Consider the following 17,916-nt stretch of genomic DNA (forward strand, 5'->3'; position numbering starts at 1 on the left):
TCAGGAGCGCGCCGGCGGTTGTGAGAGTTGGAATCAGGAAACGTGAACTCCTGGTCCCTAAGCACGCATGGGGTTGGGCCCACGTTCCGCTCTCAAAGCGCGGCGCCAGTTCTCAGGTGCCGGCCGGCGGGGACGCGCGGCCGGGGGTTCGGGGCGTCCCCCCCCCGGCCGCGATGGTTGTCTCCGGCTGCCGGCAGCTGCGCGTGCGGAGCAGGCCCCCGAGGCTCTCCCGCACCTGAGGCCGGAGGATCTCGGATACTTCCGACAGGCTCTGTCAGCGTTGAAAGTGGCTCCGGACGCCGCCGAAGAACGAGGTAGGGGCCGCTACGCCATGGATTAAGTGTAAAACCCACACACGGAACCTTCAGGGGAGTTCTTGGCTAAGTGATGGGTAAGTCTTATCCTCCTCTCATTCTAACGGTTTATTTGTGTGTTCGGTTTTTCAGAGATGATGGCGCGCAATATTTTGAAGGAAGTGGAGGCTCAGGCTCTAGCCTTGGCCACGAACAGGACTGGTAGTGAAATGCTGCAGGAGCTTTTGGGGTTCAGTCCTTTGAAACCCTTGTGTCGAGTGTGGGCCGCTCTGCGCCCCAATTTACGCTTCGTGGCCTGTCATCGGTGCGGGGTCCACGTATTACAGAGTGTTTTGCTGCAGCTACCTCGATTGCTGAAGAGTCCTGCAGAGGCACATGAGGAGGAAGAGGAGGAGGATAGTCCTTCAAAGACTCTGGAGGAGCTAGTCCTGGGACTAGCCGCTGAAGTGTGTGATGATTTTCTTTTCTTCTGTGGAGACACACATGGCAGCTTCGTGGTCAGGACTCTGCTGCAGGTGTTGGGAGGAACTCTACTGGAGTCTGAGAGAGTCAAGCCCCGTGGCTCCCAGTCGTCTGGTAAGTATTGTAAGAAAGAGAAGAGAAGCTGATGCGCAGGAGTGTTTAGGAAGTTCAGAAGCCAGTAAACAGAAGAGTTCATCTCCATGGTGGAGCTTGACCACGAAGAATTAGCAGAGCCTTGGGACAGAACCTGGAAGGTCAAAGAATAGTGTGCCTAGTGAGGATGGATGTGCTCACATTCAAGGAACAGCTTACTAGCAAGGGCACAGGGCAGGCAATGAGTTTCACATTTTTATTTCCACTGATCAGAGTAAGAAGTTCAGTGTTTGTGTGGAGGGGAGAAGACAACCTGTGGGGGTCAGTTCTCTCCTTCCACTGTGTGGGTTCTGTGAATTGAACTCAGGTCGTCAGGGTTAGTAGCAGTCACCCTTATTCATAACCTTCGTGGGCCTGATATTTTGAGACCCTCTCCCAGATAGCCCAGCTGGCTTTTGACTTGTGAGGTAGCACAGGCTGACCTTGATGCTCCTACCTTCCAACTGCTGGGACTGTAGGCTTGTGTTACCATGCCTAGCTATCTGCTGTTAGGCTTTGGTTTTTGTTTTGCTTTTGTTTTTTGAGGCAGGGTTTCTCTGTACACCCTTCCCCGCTCCTGCTGTCCTAGAACTCGATCCGTAGACCAAGCTGACCTTGTACTCAGAGATCTGCTTGCCTCTGCCTCCCAAGTGCTGTGATTAAAGGCATGCACCACCATTGCCCGTCTGCTTTGTTTTTTAGACAAGATCTTACTGTGTAGCACATGTCGGTCTGAACTTACTGTGTAAGCTCATACTGGTGTCAGATTTATCGACTTTCTACCTCAGCCTCTCTAATACAGAGACTACAGGTGTGCGCATCTGACTTTCTACCTCAGCCTCTCTGATACAGAGACTACAGGTGTGTGCATCTGACTTTCTACCTCAGCCTCTCTAATACAGAGACTACAGGTGTGTGCATCTGACTTTCTACCTCAGCCTCTCTAATACAGAGATTACAGGTGTGTGCATCTGACTTTCTACCTCAGCCTCTCTAATACAGAGACTACAGGTGTGCGCTTTACTCCCGGCTAGGAAGTTTGTTTTTAACCCTGATGTGACTTGTGTGTGAATGTTGAATCCAAGCAAAAGTTCAGAAAAAGATACCCTTTCCACATGCTACCTCTTTTTCTGATATTTTCTTTCCTTTTACATTTTATTCTCGCCTGGCGGTGGTGGTGCACGCCTTTAACCCCAGCACTTGAGAGGGAGAGGCAGGCAGATTTCTGAGTTGAAGGCCAGCCTGGTGAGTTCCAGGACAGCCAGAGCTATACAGAGAAACCCTGTCTTGAAAAACAAAAAACAAAAAACAAAACAAAACAAAAAAACCAAAAAAACTGGAGAATATACTTAGATAGTATAAGTGAAGTCTAGTTTTGGTGTATTATAAATCCTGGCTGAGAAATAGCCCTGGACCATAGCGAAAGGAGTTAAAGATCCTTGGGGGAAAAAAATGAAAGAATATTTTACTCCTCCACAGGAGACACTCACATCTATCCAGGCTGAGCCCTTATTCTTCTCTGGTGCTTTCCTTCCTACTTGGCTATCTGTAATCTCGGTCTTTCTTTAGAAACTCGGAGGACTTCAGCTCGGGAATGTAAACCAACTGATTTTGAGGTTCCTGAAACCTTCTTGAATCGCCTTCAGGACCTGAGCACCTGCTTTCTAAAGGATATTGCTGGTAAAAAGATGTATTAGTTACTTTACATGTTTTTGAGGCAAATACCTGACCAAAGTGACCTAAGGAAGAAAAACTTAGACTCACAGCTGGAGGGTACAGTCTATAATGTCAGGGAGGTTATCATGATAAAGCAACATTGTATCAAGTCAGGAAGCAGGTAGATAAATGCTGCACTCATGGGTGGTACTGTCCACAGTTGGGTGGGTCTGCCCACCTGCTTTGACCTACTCTAGAAACTCACTCACAAAAATGCCCAGAAGTTAGTTTCCATAGTGATTGTAAATCCCGTCAAGTGGACAGTCAAGAGGAACCATCGCAGAAAGGAAGAAGGCAAAGGGTCTAGGGTCTTCTCTGGGAATGTCCACCAAGCAGGACCCTTAAATCAGGTCATTCCTTTCTTAACCCCTGTCAGGTTTAATGCTATAAGGCATTCTCTGTTGACATTTTTGTGTGTATAGTCTTCCTTGTTGGCTGACCTTTGAGGTTGTACAGGTAATCTGGGTTTGGGTCAAAGTATTAAATTATTTCTGCCTTTTTCTACAGTATTTATTACTGACAAGATCTCCAGCTTTTGTCTTCAAGTGGCCTTACAAGTCCTCCATCACAAATTACCTCAACACTGTGCCCACCTCTGCGATGCAGTCATTGATTACCTGAGTTCTCGGAATTCTTCAGCAGATGGCAGGTGTGCTCGTGTCTTCAAGGGTCACCACAGCTGGGGGTGTTGTCTGAGATGAATGAGATAATGTGGTGTAGCTGTTTCTGGGTGAAGTTTACACTCTTTGATCTCCCCCCCTCCAAAATATTTATTGCCGGGTAGTGGCGCACACCTTTAACCCCACCACTTGGGAGGTACAGTCTCAAATTGTGTAGCCCTGGCCAGTCTCAAATTCACAAAGATCCTCCTGCCTCTGCCTTCTGGGTGCTGGGAATAAAGCCAGCCGTGCCTGACTTAGTTTTATTTAAGATTTATTTTTTATTATTGAAGTTGTGCTTACATGTATGATGTACACTACATGTGTGCAGTGTCAGTAGAGGCCTTCTGGGTGTCAGAACCCCTGGAACTGGAGTTACAGATAGTTGTCAACTGCCTTGTGGGTATAAGGAGCTGAACTTCTTGAGTCCTCTGCAAGAGCAGTAAGTATGTGTTCTTAACCACTGAGCAACCTCTCAAGCCACAGTCTATGTAGCACTTGCTGGCCTAGAACTCAATATATAGACCAGGTTGGCCTTGAACTCACTGACTTCTGCCTCTTGAATGCTGGGCTTAAAGGTATGCATCACCTAACTCAGCTCTTTAAGAATAAAGACTTTATTTTTACTTTACTTGTATGAGTCTTTCGCCTGTGTATATGTATGTGCACTATGTTTGTAGTGGAGGGCAGTGGAGAGCAGGAGAGGGCCTGTGAAGCCAGGTCCTCTGCAGGAACATTAAGGACTATTAACCACTGAGCCGGCTCTCTAGCCCCCCATCTCACTCTTCTTACCTCTAGCCCTCTGCTCTTGTTTCTTCGGGATCAGACAAGCTCGAGACTCCTGGAGCAGGTGCTGCTGGTGTTAGAACCAGAGAGGCTCCAGTGCCTCTTTAAGGATCACTTCCAGGGTCAGCTGTATTCCTTGGCTGAGCATCCCATTGCTAACTTCCCTTTGCAGCGCTTACTGGATGCAGTCACTTCCCCTGAGCTGGTAAGTTGGAAACATGGCCTGGGTTTCTTTCTGCTATTCTTAATCATTGGGTCTTATTTATTTATTTATGTTGCTATTTTATTATTTTTATTATTTGGTTTTTCGAGACAGGGTTTCTCTGTAGCCCTAGAACTTGCTCTGTAAACCAAGCTGGCCTTAAACTCAACAAGATCCACCTATGTCTGCATCCCGACTGCTGGGATCAAAGGTGTAAAGGTGTGCGCCACCAGTGTCCTACTTTTGGGCCTTATTTTATTGTGTGCTTGTCCCTTCTCTGACAGTTTACTACCTACTACCCATGAGAAGTTATTCAGACTGAGAAATGGTGTTTCCCAGAGATTAGGGGGGAGGTGCCCTTCTCCTAGAGTTTGGTTTTAGCTTCTCAGATCTGACTGCCAATCTGCTAAGTTCTAGTTTGCTGCTAGAATGTTTTGTGGCTTCTTGTCTATAAATCCACAAGAGTGCTGGACCTGATGCTGTATTTGCTTTCTTGCTGCTTACCACCAAGAGGCTTTTTCTGTGGTCCTTGGGTTGGCACAGAGTAGAAGGGCAGGTTTAGTTCTAGACCCACCTTGCCCTTGGTTCTCCCTGTCTTCTACAGAAGAAACTTTTAGACTCTTCCCTGGTAGGGTGTATCTCCATGGCTGTTGTCTTTGGGATTTGACACAGCACAGTGAACACTCTGATATTGACAGTGTTTTTTATGTCTTATCTAGAATTTTTTAGTAGGAAGTTTTTTTCTGATTAACCTTATAGGAAGTCACTAATTGATTGTCAGTGATTCTTCAATCCATGTCTTCTCAGCTGTCCCTTGTGTTTGAGGAGCTGAGCCCTACCTTGGAAGCGGTGCTAGCCCGGGACCACCCAGGGGTAGTTGTCGCCCTGGTAGAAGCCTGCCGCAGGGTTGGGACTCACCAAGCCCAGGTCTTACAGCTGTTATTTGAGGTGAGTGGGTGTTAATTCACAGCCCATCCATGCCTTTCTGACCTAACTCTATAGTCTAGATCTGTCTAATCCAGATGTGGGAGGGTTCATATTGAGGGAGTTATAGATAGGGAGATAGATGAGTCTAAGAACAGCCCTGAAATGAAATTTACCCTCCAGAACTTAGAGAACTTTGAGGGATCAATGAGTTTGGTTATGAGTGCAGAGGCTGGGAGCAAGAACAAGGCAGGCAAGACTCTACAGTCATGAGCATCCTTTCCTGTTGAGTCAACTCTTTCTTATCTGTTTAGAAAACCATGCTGTTAGAGATGGGATCAATCCCAGGAGTCATCATGCTTTGTTTTCCTATCTAGGCATTCCATTGTGCAGAGCCCCCATCCCGGCAAGTAGCCTGTGTTCCTCTCTTTGCTTCTTTGTTGACTTATGAGGTATACTATGAACTAAAGGAGGAGGAGGGGGCAGTGCCTGCAGAACATCAGGTAAGATAGGGCTATTTGGGGGCCGGACTTCTTAGGGCTTAGGAAACCCCTTGGGTTAAGATGAGATGTCTGACCCCTTTGAAAAGGGTGCAGTAGCCTAGGATGAGGCCATCCACCTGGTTCCTAATTCCCTATTACTGTACTCCCAGGTGGAAATGGCCACAGCCAGAGCTCTGAAGGAGGTGGCAGTACTTGGGTCTCTACTGCTCCAGCATTTGCTGTATTTTTCCAACCCTGGACTTGTACTTCGAAGTCTGAGTGCCTTGACTGGACCACAGCTTCTGACTCTGGCCCAAAGTCCTGCTGGCTCTCATGTATTTGATGCCATCCTGACTAGCCCCTCGGTGACACACAAGCAGCGTCGTCGTGTGCTGAAGACCCTCAAGGTTAGACTTGTGCTCTGGTCCCCGCCACCACTACTTTAGAGAAATGAGCTGCCAGTCTCAGGATTGGACCTGAGAGCTGGAGGCAGGATCCATAGTTCCTGTGTTGTTTAAACTGTGCCTCGTTGGGAGTCGGAAGTTATTTCTCCATCCCCAGAGCACACTGTGTACTTCCCTGGAGAGTTTTACCTTCCTTGTCTCAATTCAGGGACAGTATGTGGCTCTTGCCTGTAGCCGCCACGGCAGCCGTGTATTAGATGCCATCTGGAATGGAGCAGCTTTGGGGGCTCGGAAGGAAATTGCTGCTGAGTTAGGTGAGTACCACTGCCCTTGGGTGGTTTCTAGGCTCCTTTTGCACCGTAGCTGATTGGTTCCGCAGATTTCAGAAGTGCGGTCTGGTTCTGAGTTCTCAGAGGCCTGCTTCTGCACTCTGCAGAGGTGCTGTACAGTCCCTTACTCCTCCCCTTTATCTGACTTTCATGCTCTAGTGGGTGAACTGTTCGTTATTCCTGTTTCGGGTCAGCATTGGGGGAGAATGGAGGGCCCTTTACCTGAATTAGAGTTTGTCTTTGAGTATGGGTGTTGCTAAATAGGAGTGGTTCTCTTTACAGGAGAAAAGAACCAGGAGTTGATCCAAGATCCTTTTGGCCACCATGTGGCTCGAAATGTGGCCCTAAGTACCTTCTTGAAGAGACGAGCGGCTTGGGAACAACAGCAAAGTACTGTGGCCAAGCGGAGGCGGGCATTGAACTCTATACTTGAAGACTGAGGCCTTGCAACTGGGACTAGGTCTTGATGGGAGGGGGACATACTTATCCTTCCTGGTTTAAATTAGAGCCAAAAGTCTTACTGCAGCCAGTTGTAGTAACATACACAAAACTGTAAACCTACTATTCCGGAGGGCGAAACAAGAATATCAAGAATTCAAGGCCAGCCTGAACTGTGGCAGCCATATCCTGTTAATCTCTATGTCCATCTGTTATTCTCTCCCCTCCCCCAAGGCATACTGGTAAAGACTTTTGTATTTTTCTTGGAAATATCTTTATTTTTTAGGGAAAGATATCTTGAAGTAAAGCTGGGGACAGTTGTTGATATGCAGGACCTTAGGGCTATTCGTCATAAGAACCTGGATGAAGCAGCAGTTATGGTGGGGTCAGGAGGCCAGGGGACAGGGTTGTGGTTCTGCAGGGTAAGTGGAAGGCAGGAATGGAGGGAAGACAGGTGGCATTCTCCAGGAAGATGTACAGGCTAGAGAGAACCAAGGCAGTGTGCTCATCTGTTAAGATGGAGTCAGCCTGGTTACCTAGGGTGCACTGCAGGCCCCAAGCCTGATGATGCCCTTCAGTACCCTCACATGTCACATGGAACCAGTCCTTCAGCACAGGCTCAGAGTGTGATCTCATTATGAATGGAGGTGACTCTGCCGGTGCCACTGCCATCGATCAGCTCCCTCTACCACGTGGCGAAGGGTTGATGAGATGCCCAGCAGCATGTGGCCCAGGCCCTGCAGCAGTGAGGAAGTCCAACGAAGGAGCTCCCTGGAGGCCAGAGATGAGATTAGATAGTTAAGGGAAGCTGAGAGGAGGCCCGGGATTGGACCATTTGGGTGGGGGGTTGATAAGGGAGAGTTCATGGGATACGTGAGTCCGAGAGGTTGAACTGAACTCTAGGGTTGTATAACATGTTGGTCTCTGACCTGAGTATTTTCTTAGGGCCAACTCCTTGAAAATCACAGCTCATGGAGTAGAGCCCATAGAATGTGGCTTTCACGTTGAGGCTGCCGAAGAGGTCTCGAGGATTTTGCTTGTACACATCAAAGGTGATGCGGGCGATGTCCTTGCTGTGTTTTGGCTTCTCCCGTCCTAGGCCGTATGACAACATCCCACTCTGTGGGACATCCCCATCATTGAAGTGGACCTGCCCTCATACCCTGACATCCACTATTAATCCTGTCAGTGCTGGATCTGCCTTCCCAACATCGTCTAATAGCAGATGTCCTTCACAGCTCCCCAGTGCCTCTGCCTCCAAGGTCAGTGATAGGTGAGGGAAGAAGCCTGGGAGGACCAGAAAGGAATGGAGACCCAAGCAGCCGCCCTGTGGGCCTCTCACCTTGGGGCTCCAGCTCTGTCCCTGCTCTAGCACCATCAAGCACGTGTCATCCTCCAGCAGCTGGAAGAAGTCCTCAGTGTCCACAGCAGTCCCATCCTCCTCCAGGACTAGCATTAGCACTCCATGTAGCAGCAAGGTCTCCAGTACCTGTCAGTGACAAGTGGCAGGAGGGGAGGCCCCGTCAGCCTCAGACACTAGTTGGCATGTCAGCTCTACTTCCAGGCATTTTGCCATCTTCCCTGTGGGCTTTTTTTTGTTGTTGTTTTGTTTTGTTTTGATTTTTTTGTGGTTTTTTTTTTTTTTTTTGGAGGAGAGGAGATGGGTGTCTGAGACAGGGTGTTGGTGTAGTGCAACCTGTTCCCAAACTTAGCAATTTTGTGTTAGTTTGCTGGGTCCTGGGATTGTAGACATGAGCACTTTATCTCATCCTTCCTAAAAGTTGCAGTTCTTTCTTTGTGTAGCTTTGGCTGTGCTGGAACTTGCTCTTCGACCAGCTGGCCTCAAACTCGAGATCACTGGCCTCTGCCTCCCATGTGCTGGGATTAAAGGTCTGTGCGACCATCTCCATCTGACAGAAACAGCAGTTGTTATGGACCCTCACAGAGTAGACCTTTCTTTCCTTTTGCTCCTGTTCACCTACTCTTGCTCCTCTCTGAGCCACTCCTACTGGAACTGAATGACAAATCAGTCATGGCTGGGTGTGGTAGTACACCTACAGTCCTAGCTGCTCAGGAGGCAGAGGCAGGAGGATCACTGGAGTCCAGAAGTTAAAACCAGACTTCAAGAGTTTCGGACCCTGACTTCAAATCTGTCCAGATGAAACCTGTCTTACCTATCTTATCTGCAGTGTCCTCCTGTGCTTTCTTGTTCTCTATGGCTGTTTTCAAAGTTGGCACCATTTAACCTTTCTGGGGCCAAGTGAAACTATTTGCCAAGTGCAAATGTGTGAGCCGTAGAAGGAACACTGGGGCTAGTTAGTGAGGCTAGGAGCAGTAGGGTGAGAAAGAAAAGGCTTTGGCTAAGCATAAACAGTCAGGGTGATCAGGAAGGGCAGGGCTCCGACTGGCTCCTGTAAGGCCCTCTTGAGGAACAAGCACAAGGTGCTCTCCTAAAACATTTGATTGGTGTGCCAGCTCTACTTCTAAATCGTCCACCTCTCCTAGGAATCAGGTTACCCTTGACCACCCTGTAGAGAAGGAGCTGGGCATGAGGTAACCAAGGAACGATACAGTCACATCTTAGTGGGTGTGCCTTCTCATAGAACTCTTCTGTGACTAAACATCCTTGAAACTGCACTTGAGTCATTACCTTGCACCAAGAACAGAGGCACTAGGGTTTTGACCAGTGTGTAAACACTAATAAAGGGTGTGAATCTTAAGCAGATGTGACCTCATATCACTTGTCCTGTGGTTGACACAACTTCCTTAAATTTCTATTTATTTATTTGTCTGTTTGTTTTTCGAGACAGGGTTTCTCTGTGTAGCCTTGGCTGTCTTGGAACTCACTCTGTAGACCAGACTGGCCTCGAACTCAGAAATCAGCCTGCCTCTGCCTCCTAAGTGCTGGGATTAAAGGCGTGCACCAACACCGCCCGGCAAATTTCTATTTTTAAAGTGTGTGTTTGTGGTATGTAGATGTGAATGCATGGAGAAGAGGACATTGGATTATCTGGAGCTGGAGTTATGTGGTTGTGAGCCACCAGGTGGGTGCTGGGAACTCAACCCCGGTCCTCTGTAAGAGCAGTGTGTGTTAACTGCTGAGTTATCTCTCCATTCCCATACCTCTTTTTGTGGGGACCACATGAGAAAATACTCCAAAAGGAAGGTCCAGTCTACTCTTATTTGGGAAAGTCACCTAACCTCAAGAATATACCACTTAACACAACACACAACTCCAGGCTGCTTCCCGCTCCAATCTTCGGAGAATTCTGCTTAGCTTTACTAACTAGATTGTTAAACAAATATCTGCTCAAGTTATCTGTTGACTGACTTCATTAAGAAGATAAGAGCTGAGATGCATCCCCTCGCCAGTGTCTGTCAGATATCTATAAGGACTTTCTACTTATTCAGTAATCATTAAAAAAAAAAAAAAAAAAAACCCAGAAGGCTGGAGGTGTGCTTTAGAAGTAAGCTGTTTGCCCAGTATGCGGAAAGACCTGGGTTTGATACCCAACATTGAAAACGGGTTTTTTTTTTAGGGCTTTGTGGCAGACATTTTTAATCTCAGTATTGGGAAGCCTGAAGCAAGAGGATTCTATTCTGAGTTCAAGGTCAGCCTGAGCTAAAAAGTGAGCCTGTTTCAAAACCAAAACAACAGGCTTTGAGAGGTTGAGTGGTTTCTCAGTGTTTGACAGCTAAAAAGTAGCATTTGTAGGATTTGAAATTGGCTTTTTCATAGAAATCAAGGGCTGGGAATTTAAATCAGTGGCAGAGCCCTTGCCTAGAGTTTTGATTCCTAGCACTACGAAAACATACAAATCGCCATGATTTCTGAACCCATTTCTCCAGCCCTTCTTACCTACTGTTTCTCTGCCAAAGAAAACCTACTACTCAGAGACTAAATAATGTACTCAAATTTACTCAGCATAGCTCTCTGGCTTACTGTTTCTTAGACTTCTGAGGAGGTGGCAATCATGTAGCCTGCAAACTTCCTGCTCCCCAGTCCCACTATCATTGAGTCCCATGGCTTCCTTGTTCCAGGAACCCAGAAGCTTGACCACTTACCTTATCTAGCAATTCCTGGCGGGTGGTAGCTGTCAGTCCTTTCCGGACTGTCCGCTTATGATCACAGACACGGAAGGGTCGCTGAGGTGGAGGAGCGGAGTTCCAGACCCTACGGCTTAACTCAGAGCTCATAGTGGATACTGACCTGATAGTTGGGAACAAAACATCAAAAAACGTCAAAAGGAGTAAGGAGGGGGTTGGCAAAGCTGGTGATAACGGGGGGCGGGGGGTAGGGGTGGCTAGAGGGTCTAGGTTTACAGATCCAAAGAAGAGACTTAGAGGGAGAACAAAATAGTAGTTTAAGAGTCAGAGGAATCTGTAGAGGCAGGGAAGTGAGTCTTCCTGGGACTGTGTTTGCCTTGTCTGCCCATAACCCTAGGATTGAAGTATAGAGGCAAGGGTTAGCAATCACCTTAGCAGGCCATTGGGGTTGAAGGCTGAAAGGTACTCCATGGCAGAGGAATTGAGAAAGTGAGTCGCCTCCCTGTTGCTTTGGGGCTGGGCACTTCTCTGTTGTTCTTGCTTTTTTGTATAAAGCTGAGATCTTAGCCCCGGTAAAGTGAGAGATGAGTCAGGCGTGGACTCTGCCCACTCCCCTACCCCCCTTGCCTGGTCAGTAAGAGGGACAAAGTCTAAGAGGAGGGAAGGAGGAGGAGCCTATGTGGAGTGGTAGAAATAGCCAAAGTCACCACAGTTTGTGTCTCTTTAGAGAAGCGAAGGATGAAGTTAGATATTTGATCCCCCACCCCTCATCCAAATACAGTTTTACTTTGAGGTTCACATTGGCCACCTTGAACCGATTCTATTAGAACAGTGTTAGAACTATTTCTGATCCACATTCCCAGAGATGGGGCATTCCATGTGAGCCCTACTGACTGCTGCCACCTACTGGAAAATTATAGACTGCAATCTTTGGAAAAGCCTGGGCTGAAGTTGTGGAAGAGACCTGGAGACAATGAAAGGTGGGACACTATCTGATGAGAGGAAAGGCTGGATTCTGATCTACAGAACCAGCATCACCAGGATCCTTTCTGTTTACCCACTCCTTGGTTGGAGAAGGATTGGCTAAACATTTTTTCTTTCTGGCTTTATTCTCTAGAAATGCCTGCTTCAGTGTCTATGAGCCGACACTGCTGTCATCTCTTTTGGTTTGCTAATTACTAATGTATCTCCAGCTATGATCCACAGTACACTAATCAGAGGAGTGTCAGGATGGTAGCTGAGAGAGAGGAAGAGGGAGCATATACATGCATATGGAAGCCAAAGGACTTGGCTATTGTTTCTTGGGTAACAACTCTTTCTTTCTTTTTGAGACAAGGTCTCCCACAGGCCTGGAGATCGCCATGCCGGTTAGGGTTAGGGTGGTTGGCCAATGAGCCCTAGAAACCCACTTGTTTCCATCTGTCAGCACTAAGATTACAAACCGTGCACCCCTTTAACACGGTTTCTGGGTGCTGAACTCAAGTCCTCATACTTGTATAGACTGAAGCAGAGGAGGACACTCTTGTGTAGCCAAGATTTTGCTGACTGAGCCTCTCCCCAGCCTAAGAATTTTCGTTGTGATGTCCAAGGTTTTACTTCTGATGTTAACTGTAGCCACAATGGTCAATTGCACAGGAACTGAGGTTCACTGTTAGGAAACCCCTTAGATGAGCATAGTCCCTGTTTTGCTGACTGGGAGCCTTCCAACTCTCCTAGTTCCTAGCTTCCTGAGTCCTGAGAAACACAAAGTGCCTGGACAGCTTTGTGACCTAGCCAACTTCATTTCTCATGCCAGCTGGAGCCCCAGCCAGGGCCACTACAGGTGCCAGTCAAGGGCAAATTAGAGGGGTATAATGCCTCGAGGGCAGTCCTTCCACAATGGACATGCCCTAGTATTATTCTGCCTTATATATTTTATATACCCCAGGGTCCTGATGGCTAGTCATGGGGTGCAATGCATTGAAGTGCTCTCTTCTTCCTGATGTGGTGGGTGTGTGTGTATGTGTGTGTGTGTATAAGAGAGAGAGAGAGAGAGACAGACAGACAGACATGTGGAGGCCAGAGACAGTGTTAGGATCCATGGAGCTAGAATTCCAAATAGTTGTGAGCTGTCTAACACGGGTGGTGGAAAACAAACCCAGGTCCTCTGGCAGAGCAGCAAGTGTTCTTAAACACTTAGCCATCTCTCCAGCCCTTCCTCTTTCCGATCTTAATATGCTTCTTCCCTCCCATGTGTTATGATCTCTACCCCCAAACCAGGTTGTAAGCTCTTTCCACCTACATGAATACATAGCCTTAGGACTGAACATCATGCCTTACACTGAAAAGTTGTCACCAGCAACTGAGTAATAGCTTCAGGGTAGAAGGACTCTGACAGGCCCTCAAAGAGACTGAAGCAGAGGAGGACACTCCGCAGGGACAGACGGTTGAAACAAGCAAAGGGAGAGTGGCCAGGAGAGTGCCTTATTTGGGTTGCCTCTCTGTTGCCTACAAGCCATGAGGCTAGAGAACATAAACATTGCAGAAGGTGGGCTGGAAGGACTGGGGCTAGAGGTGGAGGAGATGTGGGAACAGCCATTAGCAGGTACTCCTGTTCTTCTCCGCAGGCTGAGCGCCTTCTCTGCACCTCAGCCTTATCCTGCTTCCTGGGGAGGTTGGCCTCCACATGCCTGGGCCTGTTAGTGATGGGAAGGAGTAGGATGAAGGAGGGCCCAGGGTGAGCACCATCTTGTCCCTCTCCATTCTCGACTCATTCTCTCTGCAAATGTGACAGGCACGGGGCAGGATTAGGTACCTCATCCACAGCAGCTGGCTTCTTCACCTGTCACCTCCCTAAATCTCTGCACCTTCCAACGCTGTTCTCTCCCAGCTGGGTAAGTAGATCTACCCATTCTCCTTCACTCCCTCCTAGCTACCTTAGCACCGAGATATAAAGACTAAGATTGGATACAGAGGCAGGTATGCAGACGGCCAGAAGTGGAGACAATGACTGTCTACATTGGAACATCAGTGTCTTGGTACCAGAGGCCTCTGGGAACTCATCAAGAGGGAGAAGGTTAGCTCACTGAGAACAGAAGCCACAGGTTCTAAGGAGCTGTTTGAATTGGTTTCTTGGAGAGAGGAGAGGCAAGCTGCCGAGAACTTGGGGGAGGCACGGTTCGTTCTCATCTAGCATTAGATGACAGTGTGGGCCTTTGCCCCAATCCTGAATGTCCCATTCCGTGGATTCTTGCAGCTCCCCTCCTAGAAGGATGTCTGTCTGCTACCGTCCGCCTGGGAATGAGACGCTGCTGAGCTGGAAGGGCTCGCGGGCCACCGGCACTGCCTTTCTACTGCTGGCGGCGTTGCTGGGACTGCCAGGCAATGGCTTCGTAGTGTGGAGCTTGGCAGGCTGGCGGCCCACCGCGGGGCGGCCACTGGCGGCCACACTTGTGCTGCACCTGGCGCTGGCCGACGGCGCGGTGCTGCTGCTCACGCCGCTCTTTGTGGCCTTCCTGAGCGGACAGGCTTGGCCCCTGGGCCAGGTGGGCTGCAAGGTGGTGTACTACGTGTGCGCGCTCAGCATGTACGCCAGCGTGCTGCTCACCGGCCTGCTCAGCCTGCAGCGCTGCCTGGCCGTAACTCGGCCCTTCCTGGCTCCCCGACTGCGCAGCCCGGTCCTGGCCCGCCGCTTGCTGCTGGGGGTCTGGCTGGCCGCCCTGGTGCTCGCCGTCCCTGCCGCGGTCTACCGCCACCTCTGGGGTGATCGCGTGTGTCAGCTGTGCCACCCATCGGCGGTGCACGCCGCTGCCCATCTGAGCCTGGAGACCCTGACTGCCTTCGTCCTGCCTTTTGGGACCGTGCTGGGCTGCTACGGCGTGACGCTGGCGCGGTTGCGGGAAGCGCGCTGGGGCTCGGGGCGACAAGGCACGCGGGTGGGCCGTCTGGTGAGCGCCATCGTGCTGGCCTTTGGCTTGCTCTGGGCTCCTTACCACGCCGTCAATCTCCTACAGGCGGTAGCGGCGCTCGCTCCGCCGGAAGGACGCCTGGCCAGGCTCGGTGGGGCAGGCCAGGCGGCGCGCGCTGGAACTACAGCCTTGGCTTTCTTCAGTTCCAGCGTCAACCCGGTGCTCTACGTCTTCACTGCGGGGGATTTGCTGCCGCGGGCGGGGCCTCGGTTCCTTACTCGACTCTTCGAGGGCTCTGGGGAGGCCCGAGGGGGCAGCCGCTCTAGGGAGGGCACCATGGAGCTCCGAACTACTCCTAGGCTGAAAGTAGTGGGGCAGGGCAGGGGCAATGGAGACCCCGGAGGCGGGGGCAGGATGGAGAAAGACAGTCAGGAGTGGTAGACTAGACCCTAAACCCCATCTCAGGGCTCCCCTACCACTTTTCATTGTTCTCAGGGCTCTGGAGTACTTGGGGACCCTTCTCTGATTCCAGTTTGAGTTTGAATCCCACAGACCATGGGATTGTGAGGGTGACCATGACCTATGCCCAAAAATTTGTGCTTGCAGTACAGCCTGGATCCGTGTATCCAACACTACTTACACGTTGCCAGTAGGTATTCTTGTGAAATACACTGGGAAGCCATTCACTGATGGCTTAAGTGTGCTCCTGGATTGTACTGAAGCCATCTTTCTCTACCGGGCCAGGTCAGGACTGGATGGTGTTAGCCTTCAGCGGCTTTCTGTCCTGCTTCCCCATCCAGGTTACCTGCTTCCCCAGGCCTATCTGGAGAACCACTCTAGAGTTTGGAAGGGGGTGGATAAATTCTTAGATGCATTTAGGAGGAAGAAGCTGGCCTGTGAGCGGGGGAAGAAAATCTGTGTAGCGTGAAGGGAAAATGTTCCTGCTTGACTGGGGGTTGGCACTGAGACAAAAGCACATGACTGGATGGGGGTAAAGGAACCTGGGACCCCAAGACTTAACCCTTCCCTCTGACCCTGGGCTACCCCTGCATAGCCCCTAAAAGCCACCAGGCCTAAGAAGAAGCCCAGGAGCCAGAACTTGCTTTACAAGGGAAAGTTTGAAGGTTGTTGAGGAAGAGGTGTGGGAATGGCAGGGGAATCTGGAAAACTGGAAGTCATGCTCAGGGAGGTGGTTCCTTCCTTTTCTCTGTCTTTTCTCCCTGTTGCCTTTCCTCTTCCCAAGGTGTTAGAAGTTCCTAACCCTTCTCCATTACTTCCAGCCTCCATTTTTTGGAATCTCCCTATTATCAGATCTAAAACCTGAATGACCCTTTTGATTTGGGGGACAGTAGAATGCAAGGTTTTTTTTTTTTTTTTCCTTTAGGAAATGTTACGGGCACACAAATGACCGGTCCTTCCTAGTTGGCTCAGAACATTCTTACTAGGCCTCAAAATTCCTTGTTCCCATACCCATCAGTCCCCAGCAAGCCTGACCTCCCAAGTGGCTACTCTGGGCTCTATTTCAATGACGTTTCTCACCCTTCAGGCAGAGGCCGACACACACACAAAAAGGGAACCCAGTCTCCAGGGTCATGCTACAAACACCAAAAGCAGGGTTGACGTGACTTCTGAATCAGGGAGGAAGTGTACTTAGCATGCCTAGGCTCTGGAGAAGGAGGAAAGACTGCTTTCTAAGGAAGATGGAGTGGAAAGTAGCCCGGGAGAGAGTGCCAAGGCAACCCACGGTCTGCTTGGAAGGCTGTGCGTGACCCTGGAGCTTTGAGCCCGAAGCTCCATTGTGAAACACAGAATCCATCCTGTCCTGGTGCTCTGGAGCAGGGGTCCCTGAACTTCCCCTGCTGTATGCTCTTAGCCTTACACACCCCATGTGGTCAGAGAGATCCTTCCTCAACTCTGCCTTCTGTTCTCTTGCTGTGGTTTCAGCTCCCCTTTTCATCATATCCTCTGCTTGACAGTTACTGGGCCAGCAAGTGAGGGCACTGGAGAACACAAGGGACGTCTGTGATCACCATTACGCTGCTTTTCACCTTTCCTAAGAAGTGACAGCGTGAATGACAAATGGAAAGGCCCGTGGCAGACTGAAGGAATGTGTTCTTAGTGCTACAGGGCACTTCAAAGAGAGCCAGCATCCTTTCTTTTCCTGAGGGGAGTAGAAGACTGTGGTGGCTTTCCATCCTTAGATGCTCTTGTGGCAGGGCTGGAAGGAGGTGCTGCTGGCCCTGGGCCATCCTGTCTCTTCTTCGTTCTCAGCATACCCCTAGCTTAGCCCACATTCTCTCTGTCAGAGTTGAAATCAGATGGTACAAGGCTGTAGGGATATAGGAAAGAAGTGTGGATTCTTGCCTAGATCCTAGTAAGAAAGTCCACCGGGGCTGCTAAGTGGTCAAGTGGGTAGGGGAAGACATCGGTATTTTGTATCACAAAGGAGATCACTTAGACTTGGGTGTCTCTCAAAAAGAAGACACCAAAGAGAGTTGGCTAACCTGTAATGGCCAGTGCTGGATGTGGCTTGTCTCCTCCAACCACACCACGGTCATGGTCTGACCTGAAGTCAGGATTAGGTTGTGGTTCCCTTTGTTGATTTTTTTTTTTTTTTTTACATTCTCATTGATATTCTTTCTCTTTGTACCCCCTCCCCTCCCGTGACTGTGGATCTGTCTCTCTCTCTCAATCTCATATAGCCTAGGGTGGCCTTGACCCCAGTATGCTATTTTTATATCATGATGTTACCCTAACTCACAACAATACACAGAACATAGTTAGTCAACTTAATCTAAAAACCCACTAGTCAAAAAACCACACCACATGCTTTTTTGTTGTTGTTTTTGTTTTTGTTTTTCGAGTCAGGGTTTCTCTATGTAGCCCTGGCTGTCCTGGACCTCACTCTGTAGACCAGGCTGGCCTCAAACTCAGAAATCCACCTGCCTCTGCCTCCCAAGGGCCGGGATTAAAGGCATGTTCCACCACCGCCCGGCCACATGCATGTTGTTAATGTGGAGTACAAAGATAATATTTTTTTTTCGAGACAGGGTTTCTCTGTCTAGCCCTGGCTGTCTTGGAACTCACTCTGAAGATTATATATATATGTATGTATATATATATATATATATATA

General features: G+C 49.2%; 4 protein-coding genes across 5 annotated transcripts in view; 3 read left to right on the top strand and 1 right to left on the bottom strand.

Moving 5' to 3' along the window:
- Positions 1-2: 2 nt before the first annotated feature.
- Positions 3-7,118, top strand: Nop9 (NOP9 nucleolar protein). The gene is made up of 10 exons (XM_031360954.1): positions 3-314; positions 447-890; positions 2,478-2,588; positions 3,132-3,273; positions 4,082-4,274; positions 5,079-5,219; positions 5,573-5,698; positions 5,848-6,084; positions 6,290-6,395; positions 6,693-7,118. Exons 1-10 carry the CDS (start codon positions 68-70, stop codon positions 6,848-6,850), a joined length of 1,905 nt encoding a protein of 634 aa, XP_031216814.1. The 5' UTR covers positions 3-67; the 3' UTR covers positions 6,851-7,118.
- Positions 7,099-13,900, bottom strand: Cideb (cell death inducing DFFA like effector b). 2 transcript variants are annotated; one of them, XM_031360961.1, is made up of 5 exons: positions 13,690-13,900; positions 10,914-11,058; positions 8,191-8,337; positions 7,778-7,968; positions 7,099-7,619 (listed from the first exon to the last, which is right to left on the bottom strand). In XM_031360961.1, the coding sequence occupies exons 1-5, from the start codon at positions 13,692-13,694 to the stop codon at positions 7,484-7,486; spliced, it is 624 nt and encodes a 207-aa protein (XP_031216821.1). In that variant the 5' UTR covers positions 13,695-13,900; the 3' UTR covers positions 7,099-7,483. The 2 variants fall into 2 exon arrangements, with proteins under 2 accessions (XP_031216821.1, XP_031216820.1); XM_031360960.1 differs by lacking the exon at positions 13,690-13,900 and adding an exon at positions 11,326-12,110 and having other exon boundaries at positions 7,104-7,619.
- Ltb4r (leukotriene B4 receptor) overlaps positions 11,816-17,916 on the top strand; it is an 8,523-nt gene continuing 2,422 nt past the window's right edge. Inside the window, exon 1 of the mRNA XM_031360957.1 lies at positions 11,816-11,875. The gene's annotated coding sequence lies outside the window, so the exon portion shown is untranslated. The remainder of the gene's footprint in view (positions 11,876-17,916) is intronic.
- On the top strand, positions 11,853-17,583 carry Ltb4r2 (leukotriene B4 receptor 2). Its single transcript, XM_031360955.1, has 3 exons — positions 11,853-11,875; positions 13,669-13,768; positions 14,131-17,583. The coding sequence occupies exon 3, from the start codon at positions 14,147-14,149 to the stop codon at positions 15,221-15,223; it is 1,077 nt and encodes a 358-aa protein (XP_031216815.1). The 5' UTR covers positions 11,853-11,875; positions 13,669-13,768; positions 14,131-14,146; the 3' UTR covers positions 15,224-17,583.

This window comes from Mastomys coucha, unplaced genomic scaffold, assembly GCF_008632895.1.
Source record: "Mastomys coucha isolate ucsf_1 unplaced genomic scaffold, UCSF_Mcou_1 pScaffold9, whole genome shotgun sequence".
NCBI lineage: Eukaryota > Metazoa > Chordata > Mammalia > Rodentia > Muridae > Mastomys > Mastomys coucha.